The sequence below is a fragment of the Opisthorchis viverrini genome, assembly GCF_000715545.1.
Source record: "Opisthorchis viverrini unplaced genomic scaffold opera_v5_51, whole genome shotgun sequence".
NCBI lineage: Eukaryota > Metazoa > Platyhelminthes > Trematoda > Opisthorchiida > Opisthorchiidae > Opisthorchis > Opisthorchis viverrini.
Genome location: NW_008751707.1, coordinates 845,454 through 866,889, shown reverse-complemented (window position 1 = coordinate 866,889; position 21,436 = coordinate 845,454). Strand labels below are relative to the sequence as shown.

At 43.7% G+C, this 21,436-nt stretch overlaps 2 protein-coding genes across 2 annotated transcripts in view; one reads left to right on the top strand and one right to left on the bottom strand.

The window, feature by feature from the left end:
• T265_03523 (hypothetical protein) overlaps positions 1–9,014 on the top strand; it is a gene marked incomplete at both ends in the record, with an annotated part of 54,114 nt that extends 45,100 nt beyond the window's left edge. The window contains one exon of the mRNA XM_009168035.1: positions 8,813–9,014. Within this exon, the coding sequence (XP_009166299.1) occupies positions 8,813–9,014 (202 nt within the window). The remainder of the gene's footprint in view (positions 1–8,812) is intronic.
• On the bottom strand, positions 734–19,558 carry T265_13274 (hypothetical protein; the record flags this gene model as incomplete). The annotated part of the gene is made up of 16 exons (XM_009168071.1): positions 734–865; positions 1,131–1,224; positions 6,184–6,399; positions 6,976–7,127; positions 7,639–7,722; positions 9,923–9,986; positions 10,415–10,475; positions 10,683–10,734; positions 11,318–11,386; positions 12,153–12,254; positions 12,364–12,462; positions 14,332–14,435; positions 18,860–19,042; positions 19,081–19,217; positions 19,250–19,348; positions 19,389–19,558. The coding sequence occupies 16 exons, from the start codon at positions 19,544–19,546 to the stop codon at positions 734–736; spliced, it is 1,806 nt and encodes a 601-aa protein (XP_009166335.1).
• Positions 19,559–21,436: the final 1,878 nt, after the last annotated feature.

Below are 21,436 nucleotides of genomic sequence, written 5' to 3'. Positions count from 1 at the left end.
ATTCAACCCAGAACTACCAAATTAAGTGGGTTCGACAGAGCAATTCAGCCATACAGCGGACGCAAAGGGGTATTTGGTGGTCTATATCATTCACGAGACGCATCCTAGGCAAGCATACGTGGTTAGCTAGCACTAGCCATTACACATTTTGGCCCGAATAGCGATCCTCACAGTCAACTCTAGCACCGTTGTAGACTTAGCAATCCGGGAGATCAAGAGTGTTAATGTGGGTTAATTACATAGTTATATATGACAACGCAGGATCACAGCTGACGGTGGACAGTCAGTGCAGCAAGCAGTGCAATTTTTAGGTTACAGAAGCTTGTACAGTAGTCGACAAACTCTGTTCCAATATTGACAAGCAGAAGTGTTGGGGACTTCAGCCGATGCAAGTTGATGCAAAACGAGAGTCAGCTTCTCCTTGATGCTCGGGCGCCATTCGAAAATCCCTTAACTGGACGCTCCAGTTCATCATTCGCATGTGAGAACGATATAATCATCCGGAAACATGAACAGGCGGTGGTGGATCTGAATGTTCGCACCAAAACGTCTAACCCTGAACAAACATCCATCAAGCCGATAATCTAACTGTAAACCAGCACCGTCGTTCGCGAAATCCGCATCCGCGATGGAGGAGAGCTAAGGTAAGGAAGCACCCTCGTTTTCCGTGAAAGAGGATTTCGACATCGTTCGATATTCATTCGACATCATCCCTTCGTTTGCACCTTCCATCTCATTCTGGAATTTGACGAATTTCAGCGGGCAGTCTTATTTTAAATGAACTTTTCACAATCTTTCTCGGTTCATGGAGTCGAAAGCCTTCGTCTTTAATGATATCCATGGCACTTTTCATGAGGCTGTCGTGCTACGACCTGCACGAAATCCACATTGTTCTTCGTAATGCGAATGAGTAGCAATCGTGATAGAAGCTTGCCCGAGCAGCTCAGCAAACTGATGTTTCTGTAATATAATGAACAATTATTCAGCGGAAGCAATTTAACGGCGTATACCTACCAAGCCATCAGAAGGAATCATGAGGCTGGGTTATTGCCAAGTTCCTCAAGCCTAAACAAGAAGGAAGGATGTCACTGTAGTTGCAAGGTGAAGTCCAGTTTCCATTTCTCCTGCACAGTGGCACGATTAGATGATCCAGTCCAGTCCAGTCGATGATCATTAATCGGTTCGGCAGTCTGTTGAAGTGCTTGCGCCATACATCCAATATTTCTGCAAGTGACTTCTGCATCAGTCCCGTGGCAACATCCTGAAGCTCTTGAGACGGTTTGATGCTCGGTCCGCAGATAGCTTTCAGATAGCCGTATAATTCATTTTGTTGCTGCCGACCAACGAATTCCTCAGCCTAATTACTCCGCGGTCTCTACCATTCGTCCTTGATGAGGCTAAGTTGCCTGATCGGGTCATTTGGAGCACCCTTTGGTGCTGTCTCGTGACCCTCCTGTTCAGATGCAACAGAGCTTCGTTATTCCAGCTGATAGCTGTTTTATATGCTAGCTGTTATTGTTATCAAACAAGCCAAGGTGTCTCCGGTGCAGTTACCCCCATCAGCAACTGGTACTTGAAGTTGTGTCGCACTCCTATCAGCTAGCTCAATGGATTGAAAACTGTATGTGCGGAGGCCAGTTGATGCTGGCATATCAACCTCAATTTCAGGCCTTTGAGATGGTTTACATCAATTTCAACGCGCTCACTGATGCAGTCGGCGTAGTGTGAACCACGAATCTGGGGTTAAAGCTCGGTTCAGAGAAGCTAAAGGTCTGTTCCACAGATGGCATCTTATTACCATTCATGTAATAGATGTATTTCGCAAGTCTCGCTGGAGAACGATAGCATAATCGGATAAACATGGGTATGTCCATATGGCGACGTGTTGTTTGAGGTGAAATCTCGTGTGGGTGATAGCAAGAACGTGGATAGCCAAAAGTCTGAGAAGCCGGTCACTGTTGGCGTTTATTCACAACATCGTGATGTCGGAGAACGCCTGGCCGAAAAAAATGAACTCGATCGATACGATCCAATCAACATATATTGCTAATCATGAACAGGGTGTATGAAATAGTTAACTAGCTAATACAGACGGACGAAGGAGGAACACTAGAGGGACAAGCCGCCAATCCAAATCAAAGGAACCTGTGGTGAACCACATGAGGCCCCAAATGACTTGGACTATGCGCCCCACGAATGCAGCCGTTAAAGAGTAGAGTTTAATAAAGGACAATGCAACCCGATAATGCAATGTGTAGTAGCACAAAAACGCACAACAGGGGGGGTTTCAGTGGCGAACCAAACAAAGTTTTCATAGGATGGGGTGCTCATCCGGACAACCATACCCGCGAAAATAACATGCTGGAAACACCTGTTCTCGTCTGATTGACGCACTCATAAGGATTATTACGTCAGACGGCACAAAAAAGTTCGTCGAATTCGACACATTAGTGAGAAGCAAACAAAGTATTTCACGCAAAGTCCCCGTTAGTTTTTTTGGGAAACGCTGAAAGCCTGGATATTTCCGTGAGAGAAACAAGTTCAAAAAAAAGAAAATGATGAAATGATGCTACCCTCCATGGGGTCATGAATTCAGTACCATTAGGTACATAAAACTCGCAAAGGCTACCGAAAGAATACTATTAAACCATTATCATCAATATACTTAGTCCCTATGGAAAACGCCTCCTTCCGTTTAACATTTCACTAATGTTTTGTTCACTATTTCACACTTCATTTTTATTTCGCCTTCCGCACCATTATCTATTGCTATCAAGATTTACCGACAATATTGAAACCCGGCTGCTTTTTCACAAAAAGCTGGAGGCGAACTGTAAACGCTACGATACATTGGTTCCATTAGCCGGGGTAGAATTTTGAAGGTCGTTCCTCCAGATGTGTAACACCGAGGCCGATGCCACTGAGACTATCATTTAGGCATTTTTTACACATCTGCCCAGTGGGTAAATGTCACGGTGGAATAAGTTAGAAAAATAGAGGGTGTGAAATGTGTTCATCATTCTTAGCGAAATGCACTCATTTGCATCCCAATTTGGTTTTGACGGAAGACTCACCTGGAATCCAGCTGACTCTCTCGTTTGTGATGCTTTTAAGCAACTGGATGTGCTGCACCAAACCGTTCCATGTTTCAGTTGGTACGACATTCGGTGAGCATGTTCAGTTGAAGAATATCATAAACGAGGGATTCAGACGGGTCGCAGGGGATTCTCCCGTGAAAAACAAAATTGGTATGCAAATGAGCGTAAGTCGCTAATTTCCTGCAATTTGGGTTCAATTAAAACATAAGGTTGACGAAATCCCGAGAACTTCCCCTACCTGATGAGTCCCAAGAAAGACGAAACCGGTTGTGGGCTGTCGGAGAGTTTTCAGTAACCTTATGAGTAGTGTATTGCGTGTTCACCCCTCTTCGCACAACCAAATTGACATGATGTTAAGGCTCCGGATCCGCGTGCAACCTGATTCCACCTATTCCGGGTACCTCAGAGTCCAGTGGGGATGGACTAACGAGCGAACCTAGAAACGCATCCTCCGCGTGGAAATTCATCCTACTACAACCCCGACAGCCTACGGTGATCCTACTCAACTGTTCACTCCGCTGCTATGTCCGAGAACTCAGTGCCAATACTATGTAACCCAGCAGCTCCCCGAACTGCTGTTCGGATTTTACAGGTGCTCTAGAACCTTCCACGAAAATACACCTTTGTTTCGCCTTGTTCTCACTTTTTCTATACAGAAAGCATAAAAACCGAACTCATTCGTTATTGAGAAGAATGCTAGTAGATCGGACAGTACATAAGGTTGTTGGTCTATTGATCAATCAATTTATAGCTGGTGGCAGCATGGCAAACCTATTCACTTACTTCTTGGATGCCAACAACACTGAACGAAGACAGCAGAATAACGCGAAACATCCCACTTCGTCCTTTAGATCCTACCGTCAGTGGCCTGAGTCGATTAACTTTGGTGGTTTGGTTATTCGAGAGGTTAAGTCGGCATCCCAACAAAACTATAGAAACCGAATAAATTCATACCATGGGTCGAATTTTTGGGGCTTTCATAACGTTTTCACATTGCATAAGGCGGATTTCAGACGATAAGCGGTTACGAAAAGCCGAACGACTAAACATTCGTGCTACAGTTCCCAACTGTTGGCGTTGATCCCGAACAACTTTTTCAATGACAGTGTGATCGAAAAGAATACAACTGCCCCACATTACGGTCCTCGTGAAGTGAAACTGCCGCATAAGATTGAGTGAATTGAAATTAGAATAAACCGTTTAATGAGAAACGTTGGACACACTGCACTCGAGGCACCATAAAAGCAAAACAAATAGTTTTTTTTAAAAAAAGGTAGCATATAATGGGTACTTTTGTGTCAGTCGGACTGCAACCGTAAATATAGCTCTGCAACGAACCAAGTTACGTGTGCTTCATGTTCACAAACCACCAATCTGAAAAAAAATGCCAGAAAGCGCAAAGGCATTCGGTATGAATGGATGAGGTTGAGATGATGAGGAGGATGAGAAGAAATAAATTTAAGCAAATAACATGTTCGTTTCATTCTGCATTATTGAAGAGGTGTTCCTTGGTCCGAATGGCTGGGTGGATAAGACCATGGTGTATCGTTCCGACGATACAAGATCGGAACCCACATGGGTGTTTTAAAGTCGGCTGTGACCACAAAGCCAAAGATCGTGAAAGATGCTCTTACCAACTACACATCTAAAACAGACTATCCCAAGCTTTACTTATGACTCTGTTGGTAGTGAAAGGAGATTTGGGAATTTTCGTGGAGCTTTCGTCGGAGCTTCTCGGCTTTTCAGCATAGGTCGGCTTCACTTACATAACGAAATCTCCACAAAAATTATGATTCAACTGTCTACGGTCTGTTTTGGAAACCGAAAGACCGACCCACATCAAGAGTAGATTTGTGTAGCTATTTCAACCAAACAATAAAAAAATCGGACTCTCCTAGGGCAAAAATTAAATGTTTTTTTTTTTGCTTTGGACAACTTTTGAAATCATTCACACAAACGCTTTCAGATCAAACAAAAAACGCTCTGTTCAGGTCCATTGCGATCCCTCTCCTGCTAAGCAGCTACAAAAACAATCTATTCCAGTACCACAAGCAATAACGACGATATTGATTTCCACCCGGTTGTATGATAGCAGTTATTCTGCATGCAGTTAGTGGGTATTTTCTAGCTGAACATCAAATACACAGTTTGTAACCCTTCCTATCTAGACTCGCTTCGTTAAATCCATAAAAAAAATATGACAAAAAAAGTGAATCAGAGTCTGCAACGACACACCAGAAGGTTTGAGAAACGTTCAAGATCCTAAAGCTTCAGAAAAGTGAAAAGCGTCACGATTCTCTGCATTATGGAGCAGTCTCGTGACAGAATAAATTATATACAGAGCACAAAAAGGAAACACGTTCGCCGCTTAACTTAGAAGTGCATTCTGGATTGGAATATGGCCTAGAAGGACCTTCGAACAGAATCAATTTGATGGAAGCAACATAATCATCGAATCCTTCGAATCCTGGACAGCTACGGATGACGTAGACATCCTTGATTGTAATGCACAACCCCCAACCCACCGCTACGCACCACTACGCTCCACAATAACGCACTGATGATGTCATCTCGATTGGAGATGAAACGTTTGCAATCAAATTGCCCAGCTCAGCGAACAAGCCAACGATCACCATCTACGCTACCTGAGCTACCGACATTTTCCTCAATAGAAAATAAGAATGCTTCCTACGTACAGGGTTAGTAGGAAATCCCCAATAGCCCACAACTGATTTCGGTCTTTCGCGGGCTCATCAGGCAGGTCTACCTTATCTGCCCAACTGAACTCTAAGACAGACTGCGTATTCGGTTAATAAATATCATAAACATGTGATTCAGCATTTACATGACGTAACGAGTGACTCAATCAAAAGGATAGGTGTTTCATTTAGCAAAAGAATAACACCCAAAAACTTGAAGGACGATTAGTTGACGGAAATCTAAATGGATATCAAATGAAACGTCAGAAATGAAGGCAGTATGGTGAGTAGTATGGATAATACGATATTGTTAGTGGGAAATATAGGAATCCCGTTTTTCGTTCATTGTGACCATGTAATACAAACGTATGAGTTCACAAACTCACTTAGCTAATCTTGCAGTAAGTGAATCCAACTTCTGCTGTTCTGAAGGTGTAACGCTAGAGGCCAGCGAGTCCAAGCTCTCTTTTTGTTGGCTCAAAAGAGCATTATTCACTTCATCCTGGCTACTGGAACTTCCGGTCTGTTCAGTTAACTGGGATAGTTTTTGTTGATGTTTTTTGATCAGGGTTTCTATCCGATAACGCTGTTCGATCAGGCGCCTTAAGTGCCGGGAGAAAAACAAACATCGACGAACGACATGAATGGAACCTGTGACAGTGATCAGATTGGTAACGAATACAGTGGGCCGTGTCGGACACAGAACGACCTAATAAGGCGGGATGCTCAGGGGACTGGCGACCGATGATTCGTTGTATTTACTCAACGTCTTAAAATTTTACCTACTCATGAGTAGACACCATGAAAGGTGGTTTTACTGATAGAAGCTTGATGAGATCAACGCCTGAAAATTTCCCCCGCGCGTCTTTTTTGGACACATGGAATTCAGCAAAGTGAAAAGTAGACTAAGACTGAAATCCAGTTGATGTCATCTCAGACTAAAATTCGCGGGTGCAACGTTAGTAATAAAAGCACATTGGTTCATTTGAAGGATGTGTTCCCCAATTCTGTTTTTGTTTCCTGATGGCACTCGTCATCTGCCATAAGGAAATAGTTTCACTCCACCAATTACTGACGGCGTTATGGTTAATATCATGGGTGATTTTATGGTTTCTTAACAAGGTGTAAATCACACAACCCCTCAGAAGTAGATAAAGGTATGGATAAAAGGGACATACGTTTTTTGTTCGAATTCGTGTTCTGCCCGTAGAGCAACCCGTAACGCTGCGTGCTGAGCCAGTTCTATAAGCAAGGTGGCCACCTGGGAGAGGTTGACCGAATAAAGACAAACAATAGTTTCTGATGTATACTCCTTGGATCTGGAGAGTTCCTATAAAGGAACGAGGAAAACGGACACTGCAATCAACCTGTGATTGGGTATTAAATACTCAGATAAATGGGAAACACAAAGTGAACATGAAAGAAGTTGCAGTAAAAAAACCGTCTTAGTAAGCCAAAACAAGAACCTCAGATGAGTCACTGCGGGAAAATCGCTGCAGGCACATGTAACTCCAGCGGTGTTGCCCAACTGTCGCAGAAAATTACTAGACTGTGAAGTTCTTCCGGCGCATACCTGGCATACCACAAGTGGGAAGCATAAACAGCGATAGCGCTCCCGAACTAGAGCCGGTTTAAGTGGTGGCTTCGGATGACCTCCGGTAAATTGTCAGCATATTACAGTGGCTCTACACTGGTGAATCACATTATTCAGCAATGGTTATTCATAAGAGGAGATTATGTTGTGAAATACGATCAATGTTCGTCATTCTTTGGCAGACAAGCGGAACACGACAACGAGGTACACTAGGCAAGCTGAAGTATATATTTCGGCAAAAACTCACCGTAGTATATATGAAACCTGCAGCAATCATTCGGGGTAGTGTTCGGCGAAAGTCCTTTTGTGGAAGCAGTACCCGCCGCTCGAGCTATAAATATTATTAAAATAGATGTCGGCTAAAGCTGACTGTGGACCACCTCGAAACGAGAAAAAACTGTTGATAGACAAGTTCAAGACAAATTTCCTTAAAGCTAGCTGCCCATTTTCCAAAGTCACTGAACAGGATGCAAAATGATGTCGTTAAGAGGGACTAACAACAACAAATTGTTTCCGTTCCGAAATTTTGACTTGAACTTCGACTTCTCCATCAATATCATCATAAGAGACCGCAACATTATTGTTGACATTGATGCCGCCGTAAAACCTAAAAGTTTATCTACTTACATTTAAAGTGAAAAAGAGAAAAAAATCTGCTGGGCAAGAAGACAACCTGAAAATAAACTTGCAGAACGAGCGCACCCGAAATCAATCAGCCGCCATTTCTTGCAGTATGCTTAACCGAGTGCAGGTAGGGCCAAAGGGATTCCATTCTGGACCGTATCAACAACACCCTTCGTTATTTCATATCCTTCTTCTAAATAACACGACGTCTCACTCGCAGCTTGCGCTATTCTGAAGAAAGAACGGAGAACACGGGTTTCGGTAGATGATCTTTCGAGATGTGCAGCACATAGCCGACCCACCGCAGTCGACGGTACTGGATATTATGTCTGCTATAAACCAAATACCCGTTCTTCAATTACCTCGTCAGGAATTCGTTGAAGCCATCCGACACCCGAAACACTTCTGATCGAAATCCTGAGGACGCCTCACATCATCTGTCCACAGTAGTCATTTTCGCAACTATGCAATAATAGCCCTTACTGCAGCCCAGTAGCGGCGACTGTCAAGACCTCGTGACATGCCTTTCTGATGCCACAAGTGATGCAAATTAGCAAACGTTATTTGGACCCTTGAGATTCGTGCACTGACACTTCCATAAGAGCTAATACGACTGCCGAGGTATGCAAGATTATCCACAACGTCCAGTATTTATCCCTGAATTGTAAGCGCTATGTTCAAAAGCCGCACTTAATGAAGTATGACTTTACACTTTGACAGTGCTAGGCACATGCCGAAAGATGGTGCGATGGTGTTCAGTCTACTTAACAGAGGTTGTGTTTCGCCTTCGTCTTCAGAGATGAGGGCGACGACGTCTGCGTATACCAGATGGACAAGTTCCTCACCAACAAAAATTTGAACCGCGAGGTTTTGAGGACCTTCCAGCGGTCGCCTCATTATTTCATCGATGGCGAGGCCGAACAAGAACAGAGAGAGTGGGCTTCCTTGTCGGACACCACTTTTGTAGGGAAGCTTTTGCAGAGCTCAGATAGACCCTGATAGGCTAGGCAGAAACTAGCTGAGGAAACCAACGTCATCCTTCGATTTTCCCCCTAACTTTCACAATCTTCCCTAAATACATTTACGATCACGCGTATTCATCGGTTGGGTATCCCCAGTTTTGTCTTTTTTTCTATCTTGGCCCATCGTCCAAGCGTGACTTTGTAAACGCATACACAGCTTGTTAGAATTAAAGCGTGTAGAACCTGAAGCTAAAAGTTAAATACAAGGGGTCAAAATAAGTTGTGCAGCTGATTTATTCATTAACTTCACAACTGATACTGCGGGAAAAGCTCCAAAAGAGCGTGACAAGGCAGAGGAGCTTATCGTAATTATGTAGCACACAACACACTCATGTCTTTATCTGGACCGTCCCGTGCACAAACCTCTTTGCCTGAATCAGTGGTACGAATTTCAACTGATTTGTGAAGCTGCACACAAAAAAAGAAAAATGTTACGTCAAAGTGTTCTATCTTATGACGTCTAACACAGCTTGTCAAACCAACCACGAGAAAGAGTTAACCCGAAGACATGATATCGAGCAACTGCCTCAGACATGGCCATAAGTGTCCTACGGAAAAATTTCATCTGATATTTTGTTGTCAAAAGTTTGAACGGTGCAACTATAGCTCGAGAATGATGTAAAATGGTAATGGAAAAAATCGCGCGATAGGACTAAATCGCACCAATAAGTAATGAAAGCAACATAACGCACCCAGAATCGCCCGCATGATAAGTAAAGGGCATACAGTGCAGTACGCTCCTTCATCCAACCCAAGAAATTGAGGCAGTCAGAGCAGACGGTGAGTAAGCTGACTAACGGACCAACTAGAAACGGGCTACCGGATTAGTTAGGCACAATTATGAGTAAGACGTTTGATGATGTTCAGTAAAGAGACGAAACTTACCTCTTCATGATTTAGCGGACCAGTGAGGAGAAGGCGAAAAATTCGTAGCCCATTATGTTGAAACCTGTGACGAAGTAAGATGGTGTTCAAAACACTCTGTACCTCATCAAATACCGCGAGATTAGTCAAATAGTAAAACTAGACCTCTGGTCAAATGTAACAGTTCCTTATATCAACGAATAACACAAGGTGAGTGAATGGTATCTCATAGGTTTCACTTAAAAAAAGGCCTAACAATTAAACTGTTACAACAGTTTACGAGAATACTTTAGAACAACCGTAATTGAACGTATGTCATTCTGTCATTCTAATGACATTACTCGATTACGACGGAATGCAGCCTGGGATTCAAGCATCAAGAAGAATCTGAATCCCAGAAACACTCGTAAACCAAATTCAATCACTACTAGAAGTTACGGAAATAAAGTAGCTGGGGTGCAAACAATCCAGCCACCTATGGAAACGTACACATTGTTAGAAAAAGCAACTTACAAGACGTGTACAACATGTTCTGCGTGTTTCGTAAGCATATGCCTGACCACACTCTTGTAAGCTAAGATTTCATGGGCGGTAGATGGTTAAGAAACTCGATAAATTCATAAGAGCACGTATTCAGTACTGAATATGTTTGCAAAAAACGTCACGAGGTGCGAACTGCCACTCGTAGTCTACAAGACAAAGACTGGGGGAGTGAAAACAACAAAAAGTAATGCAACATAATTTAAATGCAAAAGAAAGTCAAAGAATAAGCAAAGGATACGGCATTTGTACATATAGCCACCAATGCCTGGTTCTTGAACGAGGAATTCGACCTGTAAATAAGACAATGCTGTCAGAGGTGGACGAAGTTGGATTTATAAAAATAAGTGACGCTGTCTCAAGTAAGGCTCGGAATCAACTGAGTAACAGCAACAATATACCAACAAACTATGAACGGCCATTATCATCAGCATTGACAGCAATAGCATCCGTATTCAACACGGATACATCACCGCCTATGGACGACCAGCAAACGGAATCCGGTAGAAGCAATAAAAGAAAATGCATCACTGTGCTACTTCCGTCGAGGCACGCCAATCGCACTAATCTAACGGAGATGACTCTTCTCCTCCTATGTATATCCGCAAAATAACAAGATTTGTTCTTCACCATTGGAACACTCAAGCACAGCTCTCCAGACTTAAGCCTACGCCACTAGAATCAACATAAGATCGAAACGTACAAGCCCTTGCCACTAAAGTACATAGATAAGTGTCTGTAATTCGAGGCACTAGAGAGACTGATTAATTCTAACCCACCACGTAGTCGGAGTGAGCTGGAGAACAACTGTCAAGCCCAATGCTGAGAACAAAACTAATAAATTCCGAGGTACCGAGAAAAAGCATCAGATCATACCTCATCCTCTGTGAGCAACGTCAGGTTCGAATCAAAAGACTCAGGTTCCCCTGGCAAAATCCGCAACAGCTGTGCACAAGAGAAAAGCAGAAAGGTAAGATGGACTGGACGTCTTGTTTCAACCTGGCCACTAAATGACCAGTATATGAGCAGCCACATCGCCTTCCGGCCAGTCACGGTCCATGCATAGGGTTTGATAAAAATCATACACCGTGACCAAATAATTGAACCAACAACCAATCCAGGAACATTCAAGGTACCTGCTGTTCTGCCCACCGTAATATACCAAACTCCGCTCTATCCTATTGCAACCGTAAGGACCTGAACGAAACTGCGAACTCATCAGCTCTCAGAACCTTAATAACTTGATGACCGGCTTACTCTTCACAACCTTTAATTAGGCCAACTATCACCATGATAATGAGCTCAGAAATGATAGAACCCAATGGCCCTGGTCAGGTCAAGTGATCGAGACCAAGGGATTATCACTCGACAGTTCATTCGCAGCAAGGTGCTACACCCGAGATCTAAGATGCCATGAACTTATTGTAGGAAATGGGAGGAAGATTATGGGTTCGCCAACAAGGGAACGTGTATAGCATGGGCTTATAAATGTTCCGTCGAGAACCTGAATTTTAGCGCCAAAGACAACTATCACTAGTTCCGGGTACTTGCAAGTTAAAAAGGGAAGTAGTTACTTAGACTTCTGAGCTCATATCTATCGAACAGTACCCAATGGAGCAAAAGCAATTGCAGACTGTTTGGGCAGTCTCACCGACTGACCGCGAAAACCGACACATATGCTATCCGGGTCGCTACAAAAGGCGATACTCACCTCATTCCGAGAAACAGCCCCCGATTCATGCGACGTAATTTCTGTGTTTCTGCGTGCTGCCGTGGCCATGCATAACAAACGTGACAAAAGATCGGCACACGTCTAAAATGCATAAAGTTTGAGGGGATGCAAAATAACGCTTAGCCTGAACTCAAAACCAGTTCCAAGCAGATTAGAAACCAAGAAAACAGCCTGCTTCTACAGGACTCACTTCCCCCAGACGTTCTTCGGCCAAATGAAAAATGAGTCTATCGCGCCACATGGCCTCCAGGACAGCAATATTGGGGGCGATCGCTAGCTTCCACGCAGGCTGTACGTGAAGAAAAATGGAATCGATATGACGGTGTCATGAAAATGAAATGGGAGAAATAGAATAAACTACTATCCAGTACACATATGATACCCTTCCGAGATAAGTTACAAGAGCTCCCAGCAAAACAGTCGAAACATGATTTCAAAAATCAAAATTATGAACAATAGCTATCATTGTAAGACTGCAGATCCAGTAAAGTGATAGGTTGACATACACAATGAACTTGATGAAATTAGAATTCACGTTAAGCTGAACTAGTCAGCAGTGTGATATTTCATCCAGTGATAGAGGCAAACCATTACCCACTCATCGGTCTCTAGATGGGTTCCATAAACCTAGGCGAAAAACAAGCTTTTTCTATCATCACCACCAGGAGTGGGTAAATACCAACTGCCATACAAACAGCCGACAATGCATGGGTGAATAGTTCAATATGAAAGCTCTATAACGTTAAGAGAAATAGGCAAAAATCAAATTGGTACAGCAATGAAATAAACATAACTAAGCATGACCTTGTAGTGAAACACCCTCAGTGAGATCGACCCAGCATCCCCATCAACTTCGATTCAACTACTAAGTAAACAACTAAAGAGTATAGCTCTGGCATGCTTCCGTTTGAGTATTATACAGGGTCGATGCAACAAATGCCGCGATTCGCGCGACCAGTGAAAAAAAAACTGGCCTTGACTAAATGATTGGTAGGTATTACTTGATCAACCTTGATTCGATGGAATAAGGGGGTTATGATCTGACATTGTGAGTTGTTATTGTCACACATGAAGGAGTGTTGCCAGTTGTTGCTTAATCAAAAATCGCAAACTGGAGAAGTTACACACCAGTGAGGGATAATTTACCAACGAGGCTGAAGTGACCCTAAATTATTTACTCTGATGGGCTATTGGGTGTAAAAAGGATTCTGTTTGCGAAAATTCCTAAGAGCAAAAGTGCCTTACCTGCGTTTCTTAATTCAATGTTCTTTAAAAGAAGGAAAGCTGCGCATGCAGCTGGGGTCCCTCTAATTCTTTCAACAAAGTTAAGTCGGCTGATGGCCTTAATTAGAACATGACATCAAATACCCCAAGGACCGAGTGATCCGTACCACTTTCGACACAATAAACGCGGCCCCGCCGTACATAATATACACAAAAAAAGCTCTGTAGTTAATAGTCGGCGTCTCTGAAGAACTGTTTGGCTCTATCGACAACATCGAGTTCGGTTATGGTAAGATGATAGCTGGAAAATGAAACCCTCTCGCGACAGACGGGATACCCGTACTCGATGGGTTCTGTTGATCAAGTCATGCGGTTCGCATATCAGAGGACCACCTACCTCAGTCGGGTTTCGAGCAAAAATAACCCTAAGACAATCCATAACCTAACAACACAACTCGATCAGTCGAATTGTCAGTCGCCACCTGCTGGATGGAGAGCCCAAAAGGCGAAAAACTAATGGTGGGTACGGCCCGGTACCATATCCAATCACGCGCCCGCACCAAATATCATCGAAACACCCCAATGCCAATGAATTGATTAGGACATCGCCCCAAAAGCAAGTTACCCTCAGTCCACAGCTAACAGCTAAGCAACTGAAAGCTAAAACTGACCATTGGAAAAGCTTTGCGAAGAACATAATTATAATCTTGCATTCTGGATAAAAGGCTGCATGACAGCAAATTCGAAACGAAGACAGAAAGCTGAGCAAGTTCCTGAACTGCGTGTCCAATTCGATGTATATTTTTCAAAAAATGCCTTACACAGAGATTAGTGGCTGAAGAGGGAGATTTGTAAAATATTTTGATGGAACGGAAGTTGGAGGCAAATTACGGTCAGTGCCAAAAGAGTACAGCAGACAGTTCACATGGCTTACATTTGGTGTATTCTTGTCTCTAGCTCGCTTCTCTTCGGGCTCGTCGGTATCTTCACTGCCTATCCACCGTTTGGACCCAGTTGACACGAATTTATGCAGGGACTCTAGGAAGATGAATAGCTAGGGTAAGTATGGTCATGTTTGGCGACAGTAAACTCTATCCTCACGAAGATGTGATTCATTGGAGAAATCTACAATTACAACCAACTCGTAACAACAACCTTATCCTGTTAGCTGAAGCGAATACGCAAACCATACAAGAAAACAATCCCGTAAGCAACGACGCATGCACTTCTTGTGGCGCGGAATACCATTGAAAATAACGAAAAATGGCGTGCGATAAACTCTGTGGATATCTTGTTCTGTTGTTAGTTTCACTTTGAATTAGGATAATAGGGGAGGTTTCGCAATCCGGGCGAATGTATCAATTAGAATCATTATCTAGCACTCGAAAGTGCATTTCTCAGCCTTTCTAATTAAATCTGATTGCAAACTCAGCCCAACTTAACCAAGCCATTAGTTTACACACACATAGGCTGAGTCAATGCGTATGAAGGGTTTATGAATTTTCTTATCGAAACATACAGAAAAGGTAAAGGAAGTTTGAAAAAAAGGAACATATACTTAAGGCAATAGACCACATGCTTGAACCGAGCTCAGAAAATCGAAAGTTTCATTGGAATACCGGAACATTCAACACGAAAACACGGGCGCCCGGTCACAATCTCCATACAAGCACGCCTGAATAATAAATAACGCCAGTAAATTTTTAAACTGAACAGAATAGGAGTCATCATCATCATCATCGACAGCATGACATCAGTGTTCAACACTGATGCTTCATTGCCGTAGGTTGTACGTGGGCTGGGATACTGCCAGGGCGCCCACACCTAGACAGGAGGACGACTAGGGTCCTCAACCATAGCCTTTGGCTCAAAAGCCTAACCGCAAGACAGCGGTGTTTGGCGGGAAATGCAAATGCATTACCATTTCTACGGAACAAGTCGCCACATGTTCCAACCCCCAACCTGGAGGGCCAGGAGACTGTGTTCGTCAGACCTCTAACCATTGACCAACCTGGTATGAGAGACTGTGAGTGTCGCGGGACACTCTCCAGTATAACTCAATGGATCGCTGAGGTGCGCAAACCGTCACACCACGGTAAGGTCCAGTCTCTTCGTGACGGGTAGAGTAAGAGTATACAGGAAAAGACGAGAAAATGAAGGATCATTGCTTCATATCGTTGTTAATACATCTAACTTTTCACTTTATGTTAAGGTAAACCCCGATTTTCGTGGTTAAATTTGACCCCTCAATCAAGTTATGCCGGTTGGATAACAATCCTAAGATGGTTCCGTCAAAAACGCTACTAAAAAAGTATGCGGTACCACTGAGGTGAGGCTGTGATTGAACCTGGTTAGGTGGACACATTACTCATCCTTCAATAAATAATATAATAAGTAATCATCCAGACCTAACGCCCCTCCGGTGCATAACTGCCATGTCACCCGGGGAAAGCACGAGGGTTGAGATTCTGCCACGTTGTCCAAGCAAAGATAGGAGCAGTTGAGATGTCAAGGTTGGGTTCGAACCACGGACCTTCGGGTCAGTAAGTTCGCGCCTTGATCGTTGATCTACCTCGAACCCGCAATCTAGAACGCTTCCCAGAGAGTGGGTAGGTACTTAGAAGTTCAAATATTAAGTCAATGGATCCAAACGTTGCTTGTGAATTAGGTGGACTTACTGGACCATCTGGTAAAGTAGTCCATAGTAGTAGTAGGAGTCTCCAAAACGACTACGCCATAGAAGAGGGACAGCAGAATACTACGATATGCGAACTAGAAGCGGACCGGTGATTAGATAAGGAAGGTTGAGCACAGCAACCTATCATTTCCCACGGTAAACACCATCCAGGTGAACCGTCAAGTGGACAGTCGTCCACTTAACTTCGTGTACAATATGGTGAATATACCACTATGCACATACGCTTTCATTCTGACCGGATGTTATTTTCTGCTCAGAAGAAGCTGGCTACTGGTGATTAAATAAACTATTCATTTAACCAGGTATCAACTCTAACGGAGAGCAGGACAGTTAACAAGCTATGGACTTGGAGCTCAAACAAATGGACTGGACCTTAAGAAAATTTTGCTACATCGTAACCGAGTTCTCCAGGTTACAAACACATTTCACATATTTTTTCAAAACACCTACCTTTCCAGTCGCTAATTGTTATAAAAATATTTGAAAGTCTCAAAAAAGAGTTACAGGATGCAGTTGTGGTTAACGTCGATCCCAGAATGCCTCTGATACCCGAAACTGATGCATCTGGTGTTGTAATTTCCGCTACACTCTATCAGGATGGCAGAATGGCGGCATTCTTCTCACATACAGTCTGCCAGCGAAAGACATCACTCTGCTATTGCAATAGAAGCGTGCGCAATTGTCGGAGCAGTGCTTAAATGAAAGTACTGCGTACTGGGGCCCCATTTCAAAATAGTAACCAATCGGCAGTCCGTTGCGTTCATGTATTCAACACAGCAATAAGGGTTATTGGGAAGACGACAAAATTCAACGATGGTGGATGGACTTGCCACCTCTTTCTTTTGATGTAACCTACAGACCAGGTACGGAAAACAAATCCACTGACACATTCTCTCGGAGTTTCTGTGTGAACACATCTAAGACGCTTACATGTAATTCAGTGCCATCCTGTAGCCACACGTATGATGCATTTCATTCGTGCCAAGAATCTTCCATTCTCCCTACAGGACATCCGACTTATCATCAAGCAGTACCATGCGTGTGCGAAGTTAGAACCAAGTTTCTTCAAGACACCTGGTGGCCCATTCATTAAAGCCCCACAGAAGCTTGAATGTCTAAGCATTGACTTTAAAGGAGCACTACCTTCGACGACTCGAAATAAATATCTACTGGCGGTTGCATTCTCGTTTCCCGTTCGCCTAGCTGTGCCCAGGTATAAGTTCGTCTACCGTTATATCATGTCCTGTGCCATTCTCTACTACGTTTGGTCTGTCTAGTCTCATGCATTCGGGTCGCGCTTCATCACTCAGTTCGGATGATATTAGGCAATTTCTTCATGAAAAAGGCGTTGCCACCGGTCGGACCACTCCATACAACCAAAGAGGGAAAGGTCAGGTGGAACGATTAGATGGGACTTCGTGGAAAGCTAGTAAGCTTTCAGTACGATCAAAACGTCTTCAGTCAGTCATTGGGAAACTGTCATACAAGACACTCTCCATTCGGTTCGTTGTCGGTTGTGTACCGTCACCGATGCCACTCCACATAAGCGAATGCCTCATCATAATCTGAAATCCGAAATCGGTACATCATTGCCGCAGTGGTTGGTTTTGCCAGGACCAGTTTTGATGCAACGAAATACATTGTCTTCGAAACACGACCCCGTTGTCGAAGAGTTTGAGACACCGGATTATTACCCTGAGTACGTACATGTCCGACACCCTAACGACGTGGAAGAACCAGTCTCCTCACTTCACCTGGCGCTTTCCGCAGATTTTAAATGAACTCCAGTATCCGAACATCAGCAATCACAGCCCAATACTGATTCGTTCAAAAGGCCGGACTTATCTGACTGAAATGTCGAATTGTTCTGAACACTCTTTGGTTGTGCAACAGCGGACACGACCATATTTCTTGTGCACCAAAGGTCTGACACTATTCGACCATAAAACGAAGTCTTGTGTGTATCCTAGCGGAAGTGCTTTGTTTGCCCGGTTCCTCTGTTTTCTTAAAGCGCTTAATCGTTCATTGATAAATCACTATTTCTCGTTTTAGCTTGCAGTGTTCAACTTTTAGATGAATAAAGCCTACCTTCTAGGCCCTCGGTTTTTTCTTCCTTACTTTGATTGCCGCCGCTCTCCATGTTCGTCAAACGCAGCACGAGATTTTCCTGAACGGGAGCCAAGAGGTGGATGCGACAGAGGTTATCGCGTGCCATGTTGTTTAACAGTCTTCACAGATTAACGCAGAACTGTTTGCTTTAATCACATTTGTGCGTGCGGCCACCTCTCGAAAGCCACAGACCCCCAGTTGAATGCTTCCCAGTAGTCATGTTTTCTAACAGACGCATGGCGTAAGCCAAAATAGAAAATCCAATTAATTTATAGTCATCGTGATTCGAAACAGGCTACTAGCCGAGTAATGCAGCCAGAAACTATGATAGCTATTAGCCAAATCGAAACGCGACCGATCATGCTGTTCATGCATAACGTATCCCAGTGTGTATCCCAGTCACGACGACCAGCATAGTTGATTGCATTACGCTTCTACCTGTATCACCCTGCATAAAACGTATTCTACCAAGCATTCGGACGCATTATGCGAAAACCCCTGCAAAAGTACCGAGATTGTGAGAACAAATGCGGTTAAATACCTTCAACCAACGAGGTCGTACAAAGCCCAAGTTTGAAACTCATACAGGCCTACTTAACGGGGAACGCGCGAAAAATAGCGAAATTAATGCTGTTGCGTAATCACACCCACTTACCGCAAAACTCATCTTTTGTCATGCGCCAATCTTCTTGAACTGTTTCGTTGCCGTGATTCGGGCTAGCAGTCCCTGCCTGTGAAGTATCAGTAAGAAAGGGCACAACTCGCAGCACGCCTGTTTTCACCAGAGTGTCGAAACTCGCGGCTAGCGAATCAGCAAACTTATGTTTGTCTGCATCGGCTGAAAAAGTTTACACAATTCCAAACAAAGTGCCATACAGCTAGAATGATGACGGATAAGGCAGCATCTAATTATATCAGACGCTGTAGCTCTACCTAGCAAGAACAAATTTGAAATGATTTCTTCGGCTATTTTTCCATAGAAGTGCAAAACAAGTTGACAGAAAAAGGGGAATCTGAAAAGATAGGGTCTACAAAAACAGGATACCTGGGTATACAATATATGAGAGGGTAATTGAGCTCATATTTCAACGTTTTTGTTTTCGTGACATGAACAACCATGTGTCTCATAAGCGAACGTAGGCACCTTGAAGTAAAGAGCTTCATCGAGCAAGAAATAAGTATACCTTGTGATATGCAGAGAGTGTAAAGTGGGACAGTCCCTGAGGACTTCTAGAAGCAAAACAGGACCCTTTATTCTCATCAGCCTAGTAACGCTCGTAGCCACTGGTCCAAAGTGTACCTTGAGGATAAATTGTGCATAGTCTGAGGCCGCAGTAGACATCAAATCGACGACCTAAAAACACCAAAAAGAAGAAAGTAGACTGCAGACTTCGGCAAGCTAAATGAAGACTCCACTAGTCGGTCGTACCAAACCTTAGAACAAGTATAGAATAAATAACCGGTCCAATGAGACGATCACCATAAGATGGCAATACTGAAGACCTTGCCCCTTAGGATAGGGATCGCGTGATCCCCACCGATTCGAGCATGCTGTTGGATTTCTCCCGCAATTATTTTTCTCTTTCGTCGGAGGGGGAGTATTTGTAGCGACCCAGTCACCCACACACTTGACTGTTGAGCCCACAGTCGCTCACTGGATCACGAAACTTGTCTCTTTTTCATGCCCACAACCACGTCACATTAAGGTAACTCATCAGACATCGATTGTCTACACCGTCTAGTGAGCATACCAACCACTCACGTGCTGACGCGCCCACGTACGCGCATACATATAGGGAAACCGAACGCAGTCAGCACACACAGACTCGCGAGCGCGCAGGGAGCAAGGAGTCAGCCAAACACTCCCAGTCCACGGACAACTATGGAATACGTGTAGCAGCCAAACTGTGGAGAAAACACGTTCCCGACGTCGGGACTCTCACCAAGGGACTCTCTCAGACGACAAGTTCCCTTTTTTTGGACTCGCTCCCATTTCGCACTGTATTTATTTTTATACGTGTCGCAACCATACTAAAAACTTCTATTAGTGCACATACACCTTGTAATTTGCTATAATCACCTGTGCACTAATATATGCATCTCGAAATGATTGTGGTAAGCTAGCAATAAGTTCCCTCCCCATCAATTTTTACCATTTTCTTCACAACAAGGCTTACAAATAAATCACGGTTGTGCGGCATCGAAGCGTCAGTGTTGAACATTGATGTCACGCTTTCGACGATGATGATGGTGGGTGCTGAAAACGATCGATCAGTCCTTCACTTAGCAGCAATTAGCTCCCGTGATCAGACAAACTAGCTCCGTGTACATAGCGACATTCAAATCTAAATGCGCTGAATCAACGTATATGCGCACCTCGACCCAGCTTTCAGTGACCAACACTACAGAAACTGTTTGGAGTCCCAAATGATGACCATAAAATTTGGTTGTAACAAGCCACGTTTTTACTGATTACCAGTTCAAAGCAACAGTCCCTGAGAGGAAAAATACAGTCCTTACTGGTTTGTTTTGCATTCGAAACAGTGTAGTCTGCTTCGTCGAAGATATAAAGAAGCAGCCTGATGAATATCACAGTTGTCCGCGCCACTATGTTCAAAGGATAATCCAAAAACACTAGTGTCCACACTCTGTCGAACATCCTTGACTTGCACAAGTTAGTTGTTGCGTATGCGAAGTAGTACGACGTAGAGAGTAACATGACATGTTCGGAGACTATTTTCCGTTTTGCGTCCAAGTTACTCTTCGGTCGAAAGAAGGACTTATTTGGTTGTTGATCCTGTCCAACATGTATAAAAATCTCAGCTGTTTCGAGGGTGTTCCTGTGTCGTTTGTGATGACTGAAAAGGTCTTTGTTTCGGCAGCCATTCCAGAACGATCACAGCAACGTGGCACCGAACTTGGCTCGTTTGATAATTTCCGTGTTTGGGATCTGATCTAACCAGTGAATTCAAAGTATCTTTCCTAGGCCTTCAAAAAGTCGTTAAGAACCCTAATGTGCTGTTGTCAGGCAGCACCGAACATAATACGACAACTCGATATGCTGCAACCTCGGTATCCAGGCGCAGGTTGTGGTGGCTCCAAACGCGTTTGTGTAGACGACCGCATGTGGCATTCGCCTTATAACCTGACTGTCACCTTTGCAGTCAGGGTACCAGACGCACGTGTGTAGTGACCATTAATCTGAATAGTGTCTTGTTGCAGAGCTCAATAC